The sequence below is a fragment of the Neoarius graeffei genome, chromosome 26, assembly GCF_027579695.1.
Source record: "Neoarius graeffei isolate fNeoGra1 chromosome 26, fNeoGra1.pri, whole genome shotgun sequence".
NCBI lineage: Eukaryota > Metazoa > Chordata > Actinopteri > Siluriformes > Ariidae > Neoarius > Neoarius graeffei.
Genome location: NC_083594.1, coordinates 963,309 through 979,146, shown reverse-complemented (window position 1 = coordinate 979,146; position 15,838 = coordinate 963,309). Strand labels below are relative to the sequence as shown.

Below are 15,838 nucleotides of genomic sequence, written 5' to 3'. Positions count from 1 at the left end.
GATATTTATTCTGATAAAAGTGAAACAATATTAAACAATTCCCCAGGGGTCGTCTTACACTTTACACCAGAACACCTGTAAAATATTCAGTCAGAATGTGACATGGCTCATTTTTTACCTGAATTTAGTTTCCTAAAAACATCTTAGCACAAAGATCTTTGTTTAGTGGTCAAGTGAGCATCACACTGAACCCTCTCTCTCTCTCTCTCTCTCTCTCTCTCTCTCAGTGAAGATGTTAACTTTACAAACCATGAGGATTTAAATGAACCTCTTTTGTTTTGCTTTGTTTTGTTTTCAGGCAGAGAACACATCACTGGCTCTGGCGAATGAGAGTCAGAGAGAAGCGTATGAGCGATGTTTAGATGAGGTGAGACTTAAAAATGTTTTATTAATATGTGTTTTTTATTATTTTAATTGTACTAGTATTAATCATCGTTAGATTTAAAGCACAACTCAGATGAAATGAAGAGGACAGAAAACATGGCTTAGGCTCTCTCTCACACACACACACACACACACACACACACACACAAATCACAGGTTAATGAGACTAATGAATCAGGTACAGGTGATAAAACTAACCAGGGGTGGGGCCAGGTGGGAATCAGGGCGTGGCTGAAGCAGGAGAAAACCTGCTAAGAGGAAGCAGGAAATTGCTGTGACAAAATATGGAATAATAAATAAAGTATTGTTTTTTGTTTTTGTTTTTTTGCAGGTGGCGAATCATGTAGTGCAGGCTCTACTGAACCAGAAGGTACAACTTTATATCACACACTGCATTATATATCATTTAAACATGGTCAATAATCTGACAGCTTTACAAACTAATATAATACAGCAGTGAGATATATAATAATAACAATAATGATAAATTAGGAACAGTTACAGATCCTATAGGTATAAATTTCTTACATACTGAGATGTGTGTTAATGTAAACTGGAGGTCCTCTAATGGCAAATATAAAATAAAATAAAATAAATGTGTGGTCAAATATAAACATATAAATACTGTAGTTTTGAATAAAAGAAGCTCTGACATTTCATTACTTTTTCAGGCACACACTGAAATAATGAACTAAGATCCATGTGTCATGATTTACTCTTAAAAACACTGCATATGTGTGTGAATTAATCAGGTGTAATTTGTGGACTAGGAAACGGAGCAGACTAGGGGACTAGTAAAGCGAGGGAATCAGGAAACTAGTGGCAAGAAACACAAGGAATATGAAGAGCTTTAGGAATTTGTACATTTGGAAAACTAGAAAAAAAGACCAGGAAACAAATCATGCAAAAAGTAAAAATATGTGTTGTGTTCATGGATTAGAATATAGTGATGTGTAAAACAGTAATGTGTGTGTGTGTGTGTGTGTGTGTGTGTGTAGGACCTGAGGGAGGAGTGTATAAAGCTGAAGATGCGAGTGTTTGATCTGGAGAGACAGAACCGAACTCTGACTGACTTCCTCACACACAAACTACACTTTTCCTCATCACCTTTACACCAGGTATTGAGTTTATTCCCTCACTGTGCACTGATCACCTCCTCTTACAGCCTTCAGTTTAGCATCATGTGCTAGTGACCATATGCAGAGTTGAGTCATGAACATGGAGGCAGAATTTGTCTAAAACAGAGGTGTGTCTCAGTTACGCTTGATTCTGATCATGAACTTAGTGCATGTCAGTGGGAGTCAGTGGGAGTCAGTGGGGGTCAGTGGGGTTCAGTGGGGGTTCAGTGGGAGTCAGTGGGGGTCAGTGGGGGTCTGGGGATCAGTGGGAGTCAGTGGGGTTCAGTGGGAGTCAGTGGGGTTCAGTGGGAGTCAGCGGGGGTTCAGTGGGAGTCAGTGGGAGTCAGTGGGGGTTCAATGGGGGTCAGTGGGAGTCAGTGGGGGGTCAGTGGGGGTCAGTGGGAGTCAGTGGGGTTCAGTGGGAGTCAGTGGGATAGGTGTTCCACAGGAACAAGGCAGGATGGAAGCCAAGCACACAGTGAAATGGAGTGAGATGAGTAGTGGAGTGGTGGAGGGAATTCTGGGCTGAAGGTTCTTAGGAAGTGGCTGGTTTCTTGATTCACCACTCCACCTGCCCGTTAAAGTGCACGGAGACTCCCAGTTTCTCCATAAAACTCCTTCACACTCTGCATGTGAATTGCATTCCTTGGTCACTGACTACGTCCTTGGGGATACCAAAATCCCAGAATTCCAGACAGGGAGTCTGCCTTCATATCGTTAGAACCAGGACAGCATGATAAGGTAAACTGGAGTCTCATGAAGAACAGGGTCCACTGAGTTTAGGAGGTTAGCTGTTCTGAGGTACTCCCGTTCTTGTGATCTGTGAACACCACAAATGTTTAGGTCGTGCCCTCTAGTTACCACCACCATTCTTCCAGTGCGACTTTCACAACCAACAGCAACCCGATTTCCGACCTCATAGTTCTGCCCAGCAGGGGATAGCTTTCAGGAGCCACAGGGTGTAATTTAGGCCTCTCTCCAAAGCGCTGGGATAACACTGCTCCCACCCCAAGTCAGATACACCCACATCCACCAAGAAACAGCTCCTCTGGCTCTGTGGTGCTTTGGCATGCTGCACTAGTTTCTTAGCACCTTTCTTTAAATGTGTGGTGAGGGGGTGTGGTGAGGGGGTGTGGTGAGGGGGTGTGGTGAGGGGTGTAGTGACAGGTGTGGTGAAGGGTGTAGTGAGGGGGTGTGGTGAGGGGTGTAGTGAGGGGGTGTGGTGAGGGGTGTAGTGAGGGGGTGTGGTGAGGGGTGTGGTAAGGGGTGTGGTGACAGGTGTGGTGAGGGGTGTACCAAGGGGTGTGGTGAGGGGTGTGGTGATTGGTGTAGTGACAGGTGTGGTGAGGGGTGTGGTGAGGGGTGCAATGACAGGTGTGGTGAGGGGTGTAGCAAGGGGTGTGGTGAGGGGTGTGGTGAGGGGTGTAGCTCTGGAGCTCAAACCCATAATAAATCCTCCATCCAAGTTTGCAAACCCCAAAAATCTCTACAAGTCTTTGACGGTTTGAGGTATCAGCCGCTATGTCACAGCCATTACCTTTGCTGGGCCCATGGTAATGCCTTCTTGGTTAATGATGTACCCTGGGGGTGGGGGGAGGGACACTGTGGTGACATTAAATTCACACTTCTCCCCTTTAATGAACAGCTGGTTTTCTTAGGATGCAGGCAAAGACTCGTTTGACATGCTCGGCGTGAGTCTCAGGGGAGGGGAGTAGATTAAAATGTCATCAGTGTCGGCAATGACGAAGTGTCCCAGCATATCCCTCAACACATCATTAATTAATCACTGAAATACTGAAGGTGCACAAAATAACCCATACAGCAGGAACACATTTTCATAGTGACCAGAGGTGGTGCTACATTACGTTTTCACTCGTCTCCTTCACGGATGTGCATGAGACCATATGCACTGCTCAGGAATGTGGACCGGGCGGTGTTGGTTAGGGATCTACACGGTGGTGGAAGTGATAGTGAGGTGACGGTGCAGAAGACGGTGCTTGTGTCAGGAATCAGACCATTTAGTGATCTCTCTCTGGCCGTGATGTGATGTGATGTGACAGATTTATGGTTATGCAGTCGCATCCGCAGCAGGCCCAGAATTAGAGGGTCCTTAAATGTGACTGTGACCAGCAGTGAGATTGGTTCATGATGAAGTCTCTGTACTGCAGCTGATAGTACCAGAACCAACTGGACTTCCATCAATGGTCCTGATGCATAGGAATTGCTGGAGTGGTCATTATAGGAGCTTGAGGTGGACAGCAATATCATGATCTATGAAATTGGAGCCTGGACTCAGTCAGAGCTGGAAAGACGGAGAGATCACTGGAGTGTATGATCTGGACCGGTAGTGTGCATGACTGAAATGAGAGAAACTGTTTGGGTTTGGTGAGAGGTGGTCGGTCTCCCTGGTGTTCTCTCAGAGGGAGTGGAGGTAGAGGTAGCTCTACGGTATGTTGTTCAGGGCAGTTGGTGAGTGAATACGTTGGTTCCTGATTCTAAATACCAGGCACTTTCCTCAAATAGTGACATAAATTTTGGACTGAAGTTGATGTCTCTGAAAACAGCCGCGTGTGTGTAAAACCCCTCCCACAGTGGCGTGTCCTCAGCTGGCTTTGGGGACATTTTCAGTGTCTCTGATTTGCTGCTGTGATTTGAACAAAACCAGAAACTTTAGACACAGGTGTTTTTTATTTCTCTTATCAGACCGCTGCAGTTTTGCTGCTGTTAATCAAAACAGCTCACAATTATTATTATATTTACTGTTGCAGTTATTAATTATCAGAAGGCATTCTGAAGGACAGAAATTTCCCCCACAGTCACATTGTGCTGTGAAATATTCCACTCCGTGACTGGACTTCACTCTGAAGTGTATAAATGTGTTTACACTGGAATAATGAAGACTCTGCTGAGTATTCTGTGCTGAATCTCACAGAGTACTGAATGTGTGTGTGTGTGTGTGTGTGTGTGTGTGTGTGTGTGTGTGTGTGTGAGGTGAGATCAGTCATTTTCAGGCTGTCAATCTCGATTTGCACTCACTCAGTGTATATTAGATAAACGGAGGTGTTTATGATGATGCTGTTTAAGTCACATGTCACGTAGCGCACAGCGCTGCAGCTCGAATCACTGATCAAAGATTATTCACTCTTCAAAACAACAGATTCAAAAGTTTTTACACCCCACCACTTATACCATACCAACCTGTTTATATTGAACTAAAATTCTTTTACAAATAAAATGATAAAAGATTGAGGGATGGAGTGGTGAGTGATGGCATGAGAAAAGGTTGAGATCTGACACAGATTAGCGTCAAGCTCATGTCGCATTAATTAGACGCCTGATGCAGCATGAGGTTAAAACGGAAGTGGGGATGAATTTTGTGGTTTTGTTCTGTAAGAAAACAGGTTACAGGTAAAAACCAAAAACATGGATTTAATGATCCATAGTGTGACATTTCTGTCTAAAAAACATTGAGTTTTTTTAATCTTCATATGTTTGCAGCTCTCAGAATCATAAATCATCTGTTTGAGATTTAAAAAAACATCAAAAACACCAAACTGATGACAGTGTCTTTATTTTTTGTCTTTGTTTTTGATTTTATGTTTTTCTCTGAGGGGTTTATATACACTGTGGTTATTACTGAATAACTCTCTCTCTCTCTCTCTCTCTCTCTCTCTCTCTCTCATTCTCTTTTTCTCTCCACATGCATTTTTATTCTTTCACTCTCTCAATAGAAGAAGGTCGATTTATGATTATAGCCCTTTTGTTAGTATTATTCTCTCTTTTTTGCTTCCTGCTCTCCTATCTTCTTTTCCTTTTCTCTCGTCCCTTATCAGCCAAGAGATTAATTCAGGACTCAGACAGAGAGAGAGAGGTGTATTCTTAAATGTGTGCAGTCTGCAAATGAACTACACTGCATAAGTACACTGCATTTACTGTAATAATTATAGATAGATACTTTAGTGTATATATACGGTATATGTGTGTGTGTGTGTGTATATATATATATATATATATATATATATATATATATATATATATATATATATATATTTGCTAATGGGTAATAATGGTGAGACACGTATAAAAAATCATCTCCATCCACTATTTTAAACATAAATTGGATATTTTTTGGTTTAAATAAAATAATATTGCTCTAAGAAATAATGTTGACAACTTCAGATATACCTCCTGTGGGTTCACCACCCACAGAGGTAGCAGTAGGGGTTTGGTGCAATGTGGATTGGGTGGCAGTCGAAGGCAGGGGCCTCGACGACCTGATCCCCGGACACAGCGGCTGGCTGTTGGGACATGGAATGTCACTTCGCTGGGGGGGAAGGAGCCTGAGCTTGTGCGGGAGGTTGAGAGGTACCGGCTAGAGATAGTCGGGCTCACCTCCACGCATAGCTTGGGCTCTGGAACCCAGCTCCTCGAGAGGGGCTGGACTTTCCACTTCTCTGGAGTCGCCCGTGGTGAGCGGCGGCGGGCTGGTGTGGGCTTGCTTATAGCTCCCCAGCTCAGCCGCCATGTGTTGGAGTTTACCCCAGTGAACGAGAGGGTCGCCTCTCTGCGCCTTCGGATTGGGGAGAGGGCTCTTGCTGTTGTTTGTGCCTACGGGCCAAATAGCAGTATAGAGTATCCGGCCTTCTTGGAGTCCCTGGGAGAGGTACTGAGGGGTGCTCAGACTGGGGACTCCATTGTGCTACTGGGGGACTTCAATGCTCACGTGGGCGACGACAGTGACACCTGGAGGGGCGTGGTTGGGAGGAACGGCCTCCCCGATCTGAACCCGAGTGGTGTTTTGTTATTGGACTTCTGTGCTAGTCACGGTTTGTCCATAACGAACACCATGTTCGAGCATAGGGGTGTCCATAAGTGCACGTGGCACCAGGACACCTTAGGTCGGAGGTCGATGATCGACTTTGTAGTCGTTTCATCTGATCTCCGGCCCTATGTCTTGGACACTCGGGTGAAGAGAGGGGCTGAGCTGTCAACTGATCACCACCTGGTGGTGAGTTGGATCCGCTGGCGGAGGAGGAAGCTGGACAGACCTGGCAGGCCCAAACGTATGGTGAGGGTCTGCTGGGAACGTCTGGCCGAGCACTCTGTTGGGGAGGTCTTTAACTCCCACCTCCGGGAGAGCTTTTCCCAGCTTCCGAGGGAGACGGGGGACATTGAGTCTGAGTGGACCATGTTCTCTACCTCCATTGTGGACGCAGCTGTTCGGAGCTGTGGCCGCAAGGTCTCCGGTGCCTGTCGTGGCGGCAATCCCCGAACCCGGTGGTGGACACCGGAAGTAAGGGATGCCGTCAAGCTGAAGAAGGAGTCCTATCGGGCCATGTTGACCTCCAGGACTCCTGAGGCAGCCGACGGGTATCGGCAGGCCAGGCGTGCTGCAGCTCGGGCAGTTGCGGAGGCAAAAACTCGGAACTGGGAGAAGTTCGGGGAGGCCATGGAGAAGGACTATCGGTCGGCCTCGAAGAAATTCTGGCAAACTGTCCGGCGCCTCAGGAGGGGGAAGCAGTACTCTGCCAACACTGTTTACAGTGCGGGTGGGGAGCTGTTGACCTCGACTGGGGACATTGTCGGGCGGTGGAAGGAATACTTTGAGGATCTCCTCAATCCCACCGTCATGTCTTCCACTGAGGAGACTGAGGCTGATGACTCAGAGGTGGACTCGTCCATTACCCAAGCCGAAGTCACTGAGGTGGTTTGCAAGCTCCTCGGTGGCAAGGCACCGGGGGTGGATGAGATCCGCCCTGAGTATCTCAAGTCTCTGGATGTTGTGGGGCTGTCTTGGTTGACACGCCTCTGCAGCATCGCGTGGCGGTCGGGGACAGTGCCTCTGGAGTGGCAGACTGGGGTGGTGGTCCCTCTTTTTAAGAAAGGGGACCGGAGAGTGTGCTCCAATTATAGGGGAATCACACTTCTCAGCCTCCCAGGGAAAGTTTACTCCAGGGTACTGGAGAGGAGAATTCGACCGATAGTCGAACCTCGGATCCAGGAGGAACAATGCGGTTTTCGTCCTGGTCGCGGAACACTGGACCAGCTCTATACCCTTCATAGGGTGCTCGAGGGTTCATGGGAGTTTGCCCAACCAGTCCACATGTGCTTTGTGGATCTGGAGAAGGCATTCGACTGTGTCCCCCGTGGTATTCTGTGGGGGGTGCTTCGGGAGTATGGGGTTCGGGGCTCTTTGCTAAGGGCTGTCCGGTCCCTGTACGAACGGAGCAGGAGTCTGGTTCGCATTGCCGGCAGTAAGTCAGACCTGTTCCCAGTGCATGTTGGACTCCGGCAGGGCTGCCCTTTGTCACCGGTTCTGTTCATAATTTTTATGGACAGAATTTCTAGGCGCAGCCAGGGGCCGGAAGGAATCCTGTTTGGGAACCACAGGATTTCATCTCTGCTTTTTGCGGATGATGTTGTCCTGTTGGCTTCTTCAAACCAGGACCTTCAGCATGCACTGGGGCGGTTTGCAGTCGAGTGTGAAGTGGCTGGGATGAGAATCAGCACCTCCAAGTCCGAGGCCATGGTTCTCGACCGGAAAAGGGTGGCTTGCCCTCTCCAGGTTGGTGGAGAAGTCCTGCCTCAAGTGGAGGAGTTTAAGTATCTCGGGATCTTGTTCACGAGTGAGGGAAGGATGGAGCGTGAGATCGACAGGCGGATCGGTGCAGCCTCTGCAGTGATGCGGTCGCTTTACCGGTCCGTCGTGGTGAAGAAGGAGCTGAGCCAAAAGGCGAAGCTCTCAATTTACCGGTCGATCTACGTTCCGACTCTCACCTATGGTCATGAGCTTTGGGTAATGACAGAAAGAACAAGATCGCGGATACAAGCGGCTGAAATGAGTTTCCTTCGCAGGGTGGCTGGGCGCTCCCTTAGAGATAGGGTGAGAAGCACAGTCACTCGGGAGGAGCTCGGAGTAGAGCCGCTGCTCCTCCACATCGAGAGGAACCAGCTGAGGTGGCTCGGGCATCTTTTTCGGATGCCTCCTGGACGCCTCCCTGGGGAGGTGTTCCAGGCATGTCCCCCCGGGAGGAGGCCCCGGGGAAGACCCAGGACACGCTGGAGGGACTATGTCTCTCGGCTGGCCTGGGAACGCCTCGGTGTTCTTCCCGAGGAGCTGGCCGAGGTGTCTGGGGAAAGGGAAGTTTGGGCTTCCATGCTTAGACTGCTGCCTCCGCGACCCGGTCCCGGATAAGCGGAAGAAGACGAGACGAGACGAGAACTTCAGATATCACAAGCTATATTTTCCCAATAAAATCATGAATTAATTTTTTGAAGTTGGTGAATTTTAGACACCCGACCGTAACAGTTCTGACTAACCAACTTCGACAAGGTTTGATTGCTATACAACTTATTGTCGGAATTAAATCAACTACACTCCATAAAACAGGTTTACTGAAGTGTTTAAAAAACCACATACAATGGGCCTGCACATTTTCTAAACACGAAAAAATCATTTTAAAAAAAGGCCCTTATGCACGTTACTGTGTCCGTCAGAAGTCAACATCAACTTGTGAATAAGAATATTCCAACTAAAAACATTAATATAGAACAATATATGTAATTAATCACTTTAATATAAAAGCACCAATTGATTTATAATTAATTCTCGCCTTGGAATCTGCCTGTTTTCAAAATACATCGATGGTAAAATCAAAGGATCGCTGTCTGTCAGAAAATAACGTACACAAGACTGTATCGTATATCTCCGACCGGCATAGCACCGCATGATACACAAACCCCCAGGAAATCCACACTACCACAAGTTTTGATGACATCATCGCTTTCCGAGAAGATGGAGAAACTGGCCGCCTGAGCAGCGTGTGTTTGCAGTCTGTCAAGAAAGCTAACGTGCATAATACGTAACGCACGTAAGTATAGATTTGTTCTTCACTCACCAAAAATGAACCGTAGCGATCGGGGAACTGGCTGAAATACTTCATAATGGATGTAAACAAAAATTGACGCCAGTGCAACTGAAAGAATTTGCCGGGAGGGTGAATGATCGTGTGGAATGTGCTGGTCCCTGACGGAAGCAGGAAGTCGCACGTTACAATCTGACGGACATTTCTTATGCACGTTATATTTTGACGTCCCCCAATTGAAGATAAATAAAATTTGTTTTGGGTGTACTTGTCACCATGTCAGACAGGTCAGACAGGTCTCCTTCTGGAGTCAGAGAGCTTTAAGTGGACTTGTTGGAAAAAGGAAGAGATTGATGGCCCAGAAATATGTTTCCATGGCTGTAATCCAAATTTTAAGTCTCATTTATTACTTTATGGTGCATGCATATTACTATCAGACAGTTCCGGCTGTGTGCAATACTCATGTTGTAGTCTTCATTTATGAATTTTACAATATAATTTTAGTCTTAGATTTCTCCTGTTACTTAAATATTCATATTCCCCTTTCCCTAGTCAGATCTTATAGTGCAATTAGAGTACATTTCAATGAATTCATCTTTGGTAATTTATGTCCGTCAAAAGTAACACGCATAAGTATACTAACCCACATGTGTTTAATATTGTATTGTTCCACAGAGTCCTGTTTCCAATCCTTAATGTTAATAGTAAGTTACTACTGTTATGTTATGAGGATTTCTTCACAATGAATTCTTGTGTTATGTCGGTTCATAAGTGATAACAGAAAAGTTATCACCTTGGCTCTTGGTCGTGAATCTTTTCACCTGTTTCTTGAATAATTATATTCTCATTTTCTGGAAAGATCTTTGATATTTTCCATTAAGTATTGTAAAAACCTGATTATTTCATTCTTATATGCATGGAGTTTTGTAAAATAAGGAGAAAAAAACTAAAAATACTTAATTTTTTTCCGTCAAAAAATAACATGCATAAGCATAGATTTGATAACTTCACAGATGATTTTTTTGAAAATCCAGTGTGATTACTATCTTTTCAATTGTTAATATGTTTAATAAAATAATAAAAGTTTAATATGATGTAGTTTAATTTTTCAATAAAAGAATATGAATTTTGACATGATTTGTTACATATTATTACCCATTAGCAGATTTTCATATATATATACCCTTTAGAATTTTCTATATTTCTGCATAAATATGATCTAAAACATCATCAGATTTTCACACAAGTCTTAAAGTAGATAAAGAGAACCCAGTTAAACAAATGAGACAAAAATATTATACTTGGTCATTTATTTATTGAGGAAAATGATCCAATATTACATATCTGGGGCGGCACAGCGGCATAGTGGTTAGCGCTGTTGCCTCACAGCAAGAAGGTCCGGGTTCGAGTCCCGTGGCCGGCGAGGGCCTTTCTGTGTGGAGTTTGCATGTTCTCCCCGTGTCCACGTGGGTTTCCTCCGGGTGCTCCGGTTTCCCCCACAGTCCAAAGACATGCAGGTTAGGTTAACTGGTGACTCTAAATTGAGCGTAGGTGTGAATGTGAGTGTGAATGGTTGTCTGTGTCTATGTGTCAGCCCTGTGATGACCTGGCGACTTGTCCAGGGTGAACCCCGCCTTTCGCCCGTAGTCAGCTGGGATAGGATCCAGCTCGCCTGCGACCCTGTAGAACAGGATAAAGCGGCTACAGATAATGAGATGAGATGAGATTACATATCTGTGAGTGGCAAAAGTAAGTGAACCTTTGCTTTCAGTATCTGGTGTGACCCCCTTGTGCAGCAATAACTGCAACTAAACGTTTGCGGTAACTGTTGATCAGTCCTGCACACCGGCTTGGAGGAATTTTAGCCCGTTCCTCTGTACAGAACAGCTTCAACTCTGGGATGTTGGTGGGTTTCCTCACATGAACTGCTCGCTTCAGGTCCTTCCACAACATTTCGATTGGATTAAGGTCAGGACTTTGACTTGGCCATTCCAAAACATTCACTTTATTCTTCTTTAACCATTCTTTGGTAGAACGACTTGTGTGCTTAGGGTCGTTGTCTTGCTGCATGACCCACCTTCTCTTGAGATTCAGTTCATGGACAGATGTCCTGACATTTTCCTTTAGAATTCACTGGTATAATTCAGAATTCATTGTTCCATCAATGATGGCAAGCTGTCCTGGCCCAGATGCAGCAAAACAGGCCCAAACCATGATACTACCACCACCATGTTTCACAGATGGGATAAGGTTCTTATGCTGGAATGCAGTGTTTTCCTTTCTCCAAACATAATGCTTCTCATTTAAACCAAAAAATTCTGTTTTGGTCTCATCCGTCCACAAAACATTTTTCCAATAGCCTTCTGGCTTGTCCATGTGATCTTTAGCAAACTGCAGACGAGCATCAATCTTCTTTTTGGAGAGCAGTGGCTTTCTCCTTGCAACTCTGCCATGCACACCACTGTTGTTCAGTATTCTCCTGATGGTGGACTCATGAACATTAACATTAGCCAATGTGAGAGAGGCCTTCAGTTGCTTAGAAGTTACCCTGGGGTCCTTTGTGACCTCGCCAACTATTACATGCCTTGCTCTTGGAGTGATCTTTGTTGGTCGACCACTCCTGGGGAGGGTAACAATGGTCTTGAGTTTCCTCCATTTGTACACAATCTGTCTGACTGTGGATTGGTGGAGTCCAAACTCTTTAGAGATGGTTTTGTAACCTTTTCCAGCCTGATGAACATCAACAACGCTTTTTCTGAGGTCCTCAGAAATCTCCTTTGTTCGTGCCATGATACACTTCCACAAACATGTGTTGTGAAGATCAGACTTTGATAGATCCCTGTTCTTTAAATAAAACAGGGTGCCCACTCACACCTGATTGTCATCCCACTGATTGAAAACACCTGACTCTAATTTCACCTTCAAATTAACTGCTAATCCTAGAGGTTCACATACTTTTGCCACTCACAGATATGTAATATTGGATCATTTTCCTCAATAAATAAATGACCAAGTATAATATTTTTGTCTCATTTGTTTAACTGGGTTCTCTTTATCTACTTTTAGGACTTGTGTGAAAATCTGATGATGTTTTGGGTCATATTTATGCAGAAATATAGAAAACTCTAAAGGGTTCACAAACTTTCAAGCACCACTATATTATATATATATATATAAAGCTCATAGCTTCAGATTTGTACATTTTATTGCTGATGATGTTGAATGGAGTGAGACGTAAAAGGACTCTGATCAGATCGGGCATTTTACAGTGATGATGCAGCAGCCTCTGGATCCAGAATGCAGGAATGGGGTGGAATGGGGAGTTAGTGTAATAAGAAATTATACTGAGCCAAGTAAGTGACGTTAGCAGTAACACAAGTGAGCGAGTAATGTTGCATGATTATCCACCTTTATTTTATCGAGTTTATTCTCCATTTTACTAGTAGTTAGACAGGTGAAGACAAGTATTTGCTCGTGAACATTACCTTGTTCTCTGACCTCAGTTGCTCCCCTTTTTTTTTCAGCCTTTGTGTTTCTCATCTCTCAGTTTTGTACTAAATACAGACAGAATCACTGCTTCATTCATCTGCAGCAGGAGACTCAGTGACTCTGCATTCAAATCTTTTTCATTGTCCTCTGATCTAAACACTGCTGCAGACTTGTGAACATCCATCATGTTCTGGTGGGGTTTAGACCCATTTAGTGTTTGTACACACAAAGAGATGCGCACAGAGCCTGGCTGTAAAAAGACCTGATTAACCCAGTAAACTGATGTGACATGGTTTTCCCTCCTGACTGTGATAACAACAGTCTTGTGTTGGTTTGGTCTGAAGTGTGCAGGGAAATAAATATGTTCATGAATTTGTTGGAGATTCTGACACCCAACAGAACAACATGACATTTTAGGAAATAAAGTCTAACCAGGAGGCTTGGCTGACATCAGAATGATGTGTCGAGTGGCGTGTCTCGCTCTGAAGTCTGAAACCTGTTAAAACACTGACAATAAACTACACAACACTGTGCAGCAGAATACTATACACACACACACACACACACACACCCCTCTACTCTGAGCCTATCAGTTTGTCTGTAATAATAACCTGTCCGTTACTAACGACTCTGTTTCTGTGTGTTCAGTTCTCCTCAGTCTCGTGTGCAGAACACAGATCAGATCCATTGCGAATCGTCAGCGAGACACCAGACGCCATCACCTCTCAGAGGAAAGTGAAGGTAAAAGTCTGATCTGCACCATGAATTACATCAACTGTGACCTCAGAACCCTTCTGTACTAAAGCATCTCACAAAACCATAAATGAACAGTAATGGAAAAAATTAAATGAGAAAAAAGTAAAATAAAATGATTGGTTTAAAAACGCAGCTGCTTATTGAACAGAAATAAAAGCTGGGAAAAGGTCAGGAGCACGAGCTATTTACACACACACACACACACACACACACACACACACACACACACACACACACACACACAGAGTTACACTAATGTTTCAGTGATAACGTTCAGTTCTGGCAAAGTAGAGAGTAATAATCACACTGTGCTGAGTCACACGGAATATTACTGAGGGGCCACACAGTGCTCTAACTACACACACACACACACACACACACACACACATACACACACACTGTGACACGGGACAGTGCTCTAATGACACACACACACACACACACACACACACACACACACACACACACACTGTGACACGGGACAGTGCTCTAACGACACACACACACACACACACACACACACTGTGACACGGGATAGTGCTCTAACGACACACACACACACACACACACACACACACACACACACACACACACACACTGTGACACGGGACAGTGCTCTAACTGCAGAGAGAGAGAGAGAGAGAGAGAGAGAGAGAGAGAGAGAGTGCTCTAACTACACACACACACCATTCCACATTCAGACGCTTTATACAGAACACAAGGAGGAGTAAAGGAGTCAGAGTGCTGCCTTTAACAGACTACGGGAAAGAGGGACTACAGAGAGAGAGAGATGTACAGGCAGACAGACAGAGAGATAAATATACAGAGAGACTGTCAGACAGACAAAAAGAAAAACTGTCAAATAGAGAGAGAAAAACAGATAGATATACATTCAGACAGGAATCTCATTGGTGTGTGTGTGTGTGTGTGTGTGTGTGTGTGTGTGTGTGTGTGTGTGTGTGAGAGGGAGTTTGTTATTTCCTGATCTCTCAGGATAATATAATAAATAAACTCCAGCACACAACTGATGTGAAAGATTTTGGCTCGTGTTGTTTTTATCTGAATATGCTGTAATTTTATTGGAGTTTTTCAGCTGATATTAAAAAGTGATTGATGGTGTGTGTGTGGATGTGTGTGTGGCTGGAGGCTGGGTTTATATTACTGACTCAATCAGCTCGCTCCACGACATCACATCAGATACAATCATATAAAAGTACACAGTAATCTAAAGTTAAAGATGTGGTGTAGATTAATGAGAGTGATGGCGACGACACGCCGCTCCGCTCCGTTCAGCTCCAAATCAGCCACATTACACTTTTACTCTCAGTACAGAGATATTAAACAGAAGCTTTCATTCAACACTCCAGCTGCTTTGTAATGAACCTGAACAATCATGATGAAAAAATTTTTATTACATTGATGATGTTCAGGTCATTTAATGCAGAGTGGAGCGAGGAGAAATAAAAGAGTTCATTAAACAGTGGGCTGTGTCTCAAATCACTCACTGCGCACTACACGCTGACTTCAGAGCTGAGTCACCTGATGCTGAAGACCAGGAACTTTCCCTCAGTATTGAGGTTTTTCACCTGACGTCACAGGGTCACGTGATGCCCCGGTGTCCGCCATTTTGAAGGTCAAGCTACATACTAACGCTGCAGACAGAGAGGGAGAACCAGCTTGAAAAAAAATGTGTTACAGACATCGGATCCAGTGTAAATAGCTGCCGGAGCGCGCTCTGGTTTGCTCCCCCTCAAATTAAGCAGCGCGCTCCGGGAGCAAGCCAGAGCGCGCTGCTTAATTTGAGGGGGAGCAAGCCGGAGCGCCCTCTGGCAGCTATTTACACTGGATCCGGTGTAAATAGCTGCCGGATCATAATTACAGTAAACTAGTAAATACAGTAAAGGAAAAACTTGAGACTGAAAGGTTTTAACAGTCATCTAAATAACTGAACGTAAACATTGCTACAGTAACATACTAGCTATGTTGTTGACATTAGCTAGTGCTAACAGCTAGCTGCTAGTGCACTGCTACAACACAGACACGACCCTAATAATACAGTTCTTGGTCATTGCCTGGTAACAGCAAATTTATAACGGGCCATGTCTCAACAGACTAAGAAGTTATTTCAATGACATTTAATAACATTTTGTTTATCCTGAGGACCGAAAGTAAATGAAAATGTGAACAAACCTTAGCTGTAATCAGATGGCGACCACCGGCTCCAGG

General features: G+C 44.6%; 1 protein-coding gene across 1 annotated transcript in view; it reads left to right on the top strand.

Moving 5' to 3' along the window:
- The window catches only part of LOC132873918 (nck-associated protein 5-like), an 88,201-nt gene that overhangs the window by 32,858 nt on the left and 39,505 nt on the right, over positions 1-15,838 (top strand). The window contains exons 2-5 of the mRNA XM_060909743.1: positions 299-367; positions 716-754; positions 1,383-1,502; positions 13,505-13,597. Coding sequence (XP_060765726.1) covers positions 299-367; positions 716-754; positions 1,383-1,502; positions 13,505-13,597 — 321 coding nt within the window. The remainder of the gene's footprint in view (positions 1-298; positions 368-715; positions 755-1,382; positions 1,503-13,504; positions 13,598-15,838) is intronic.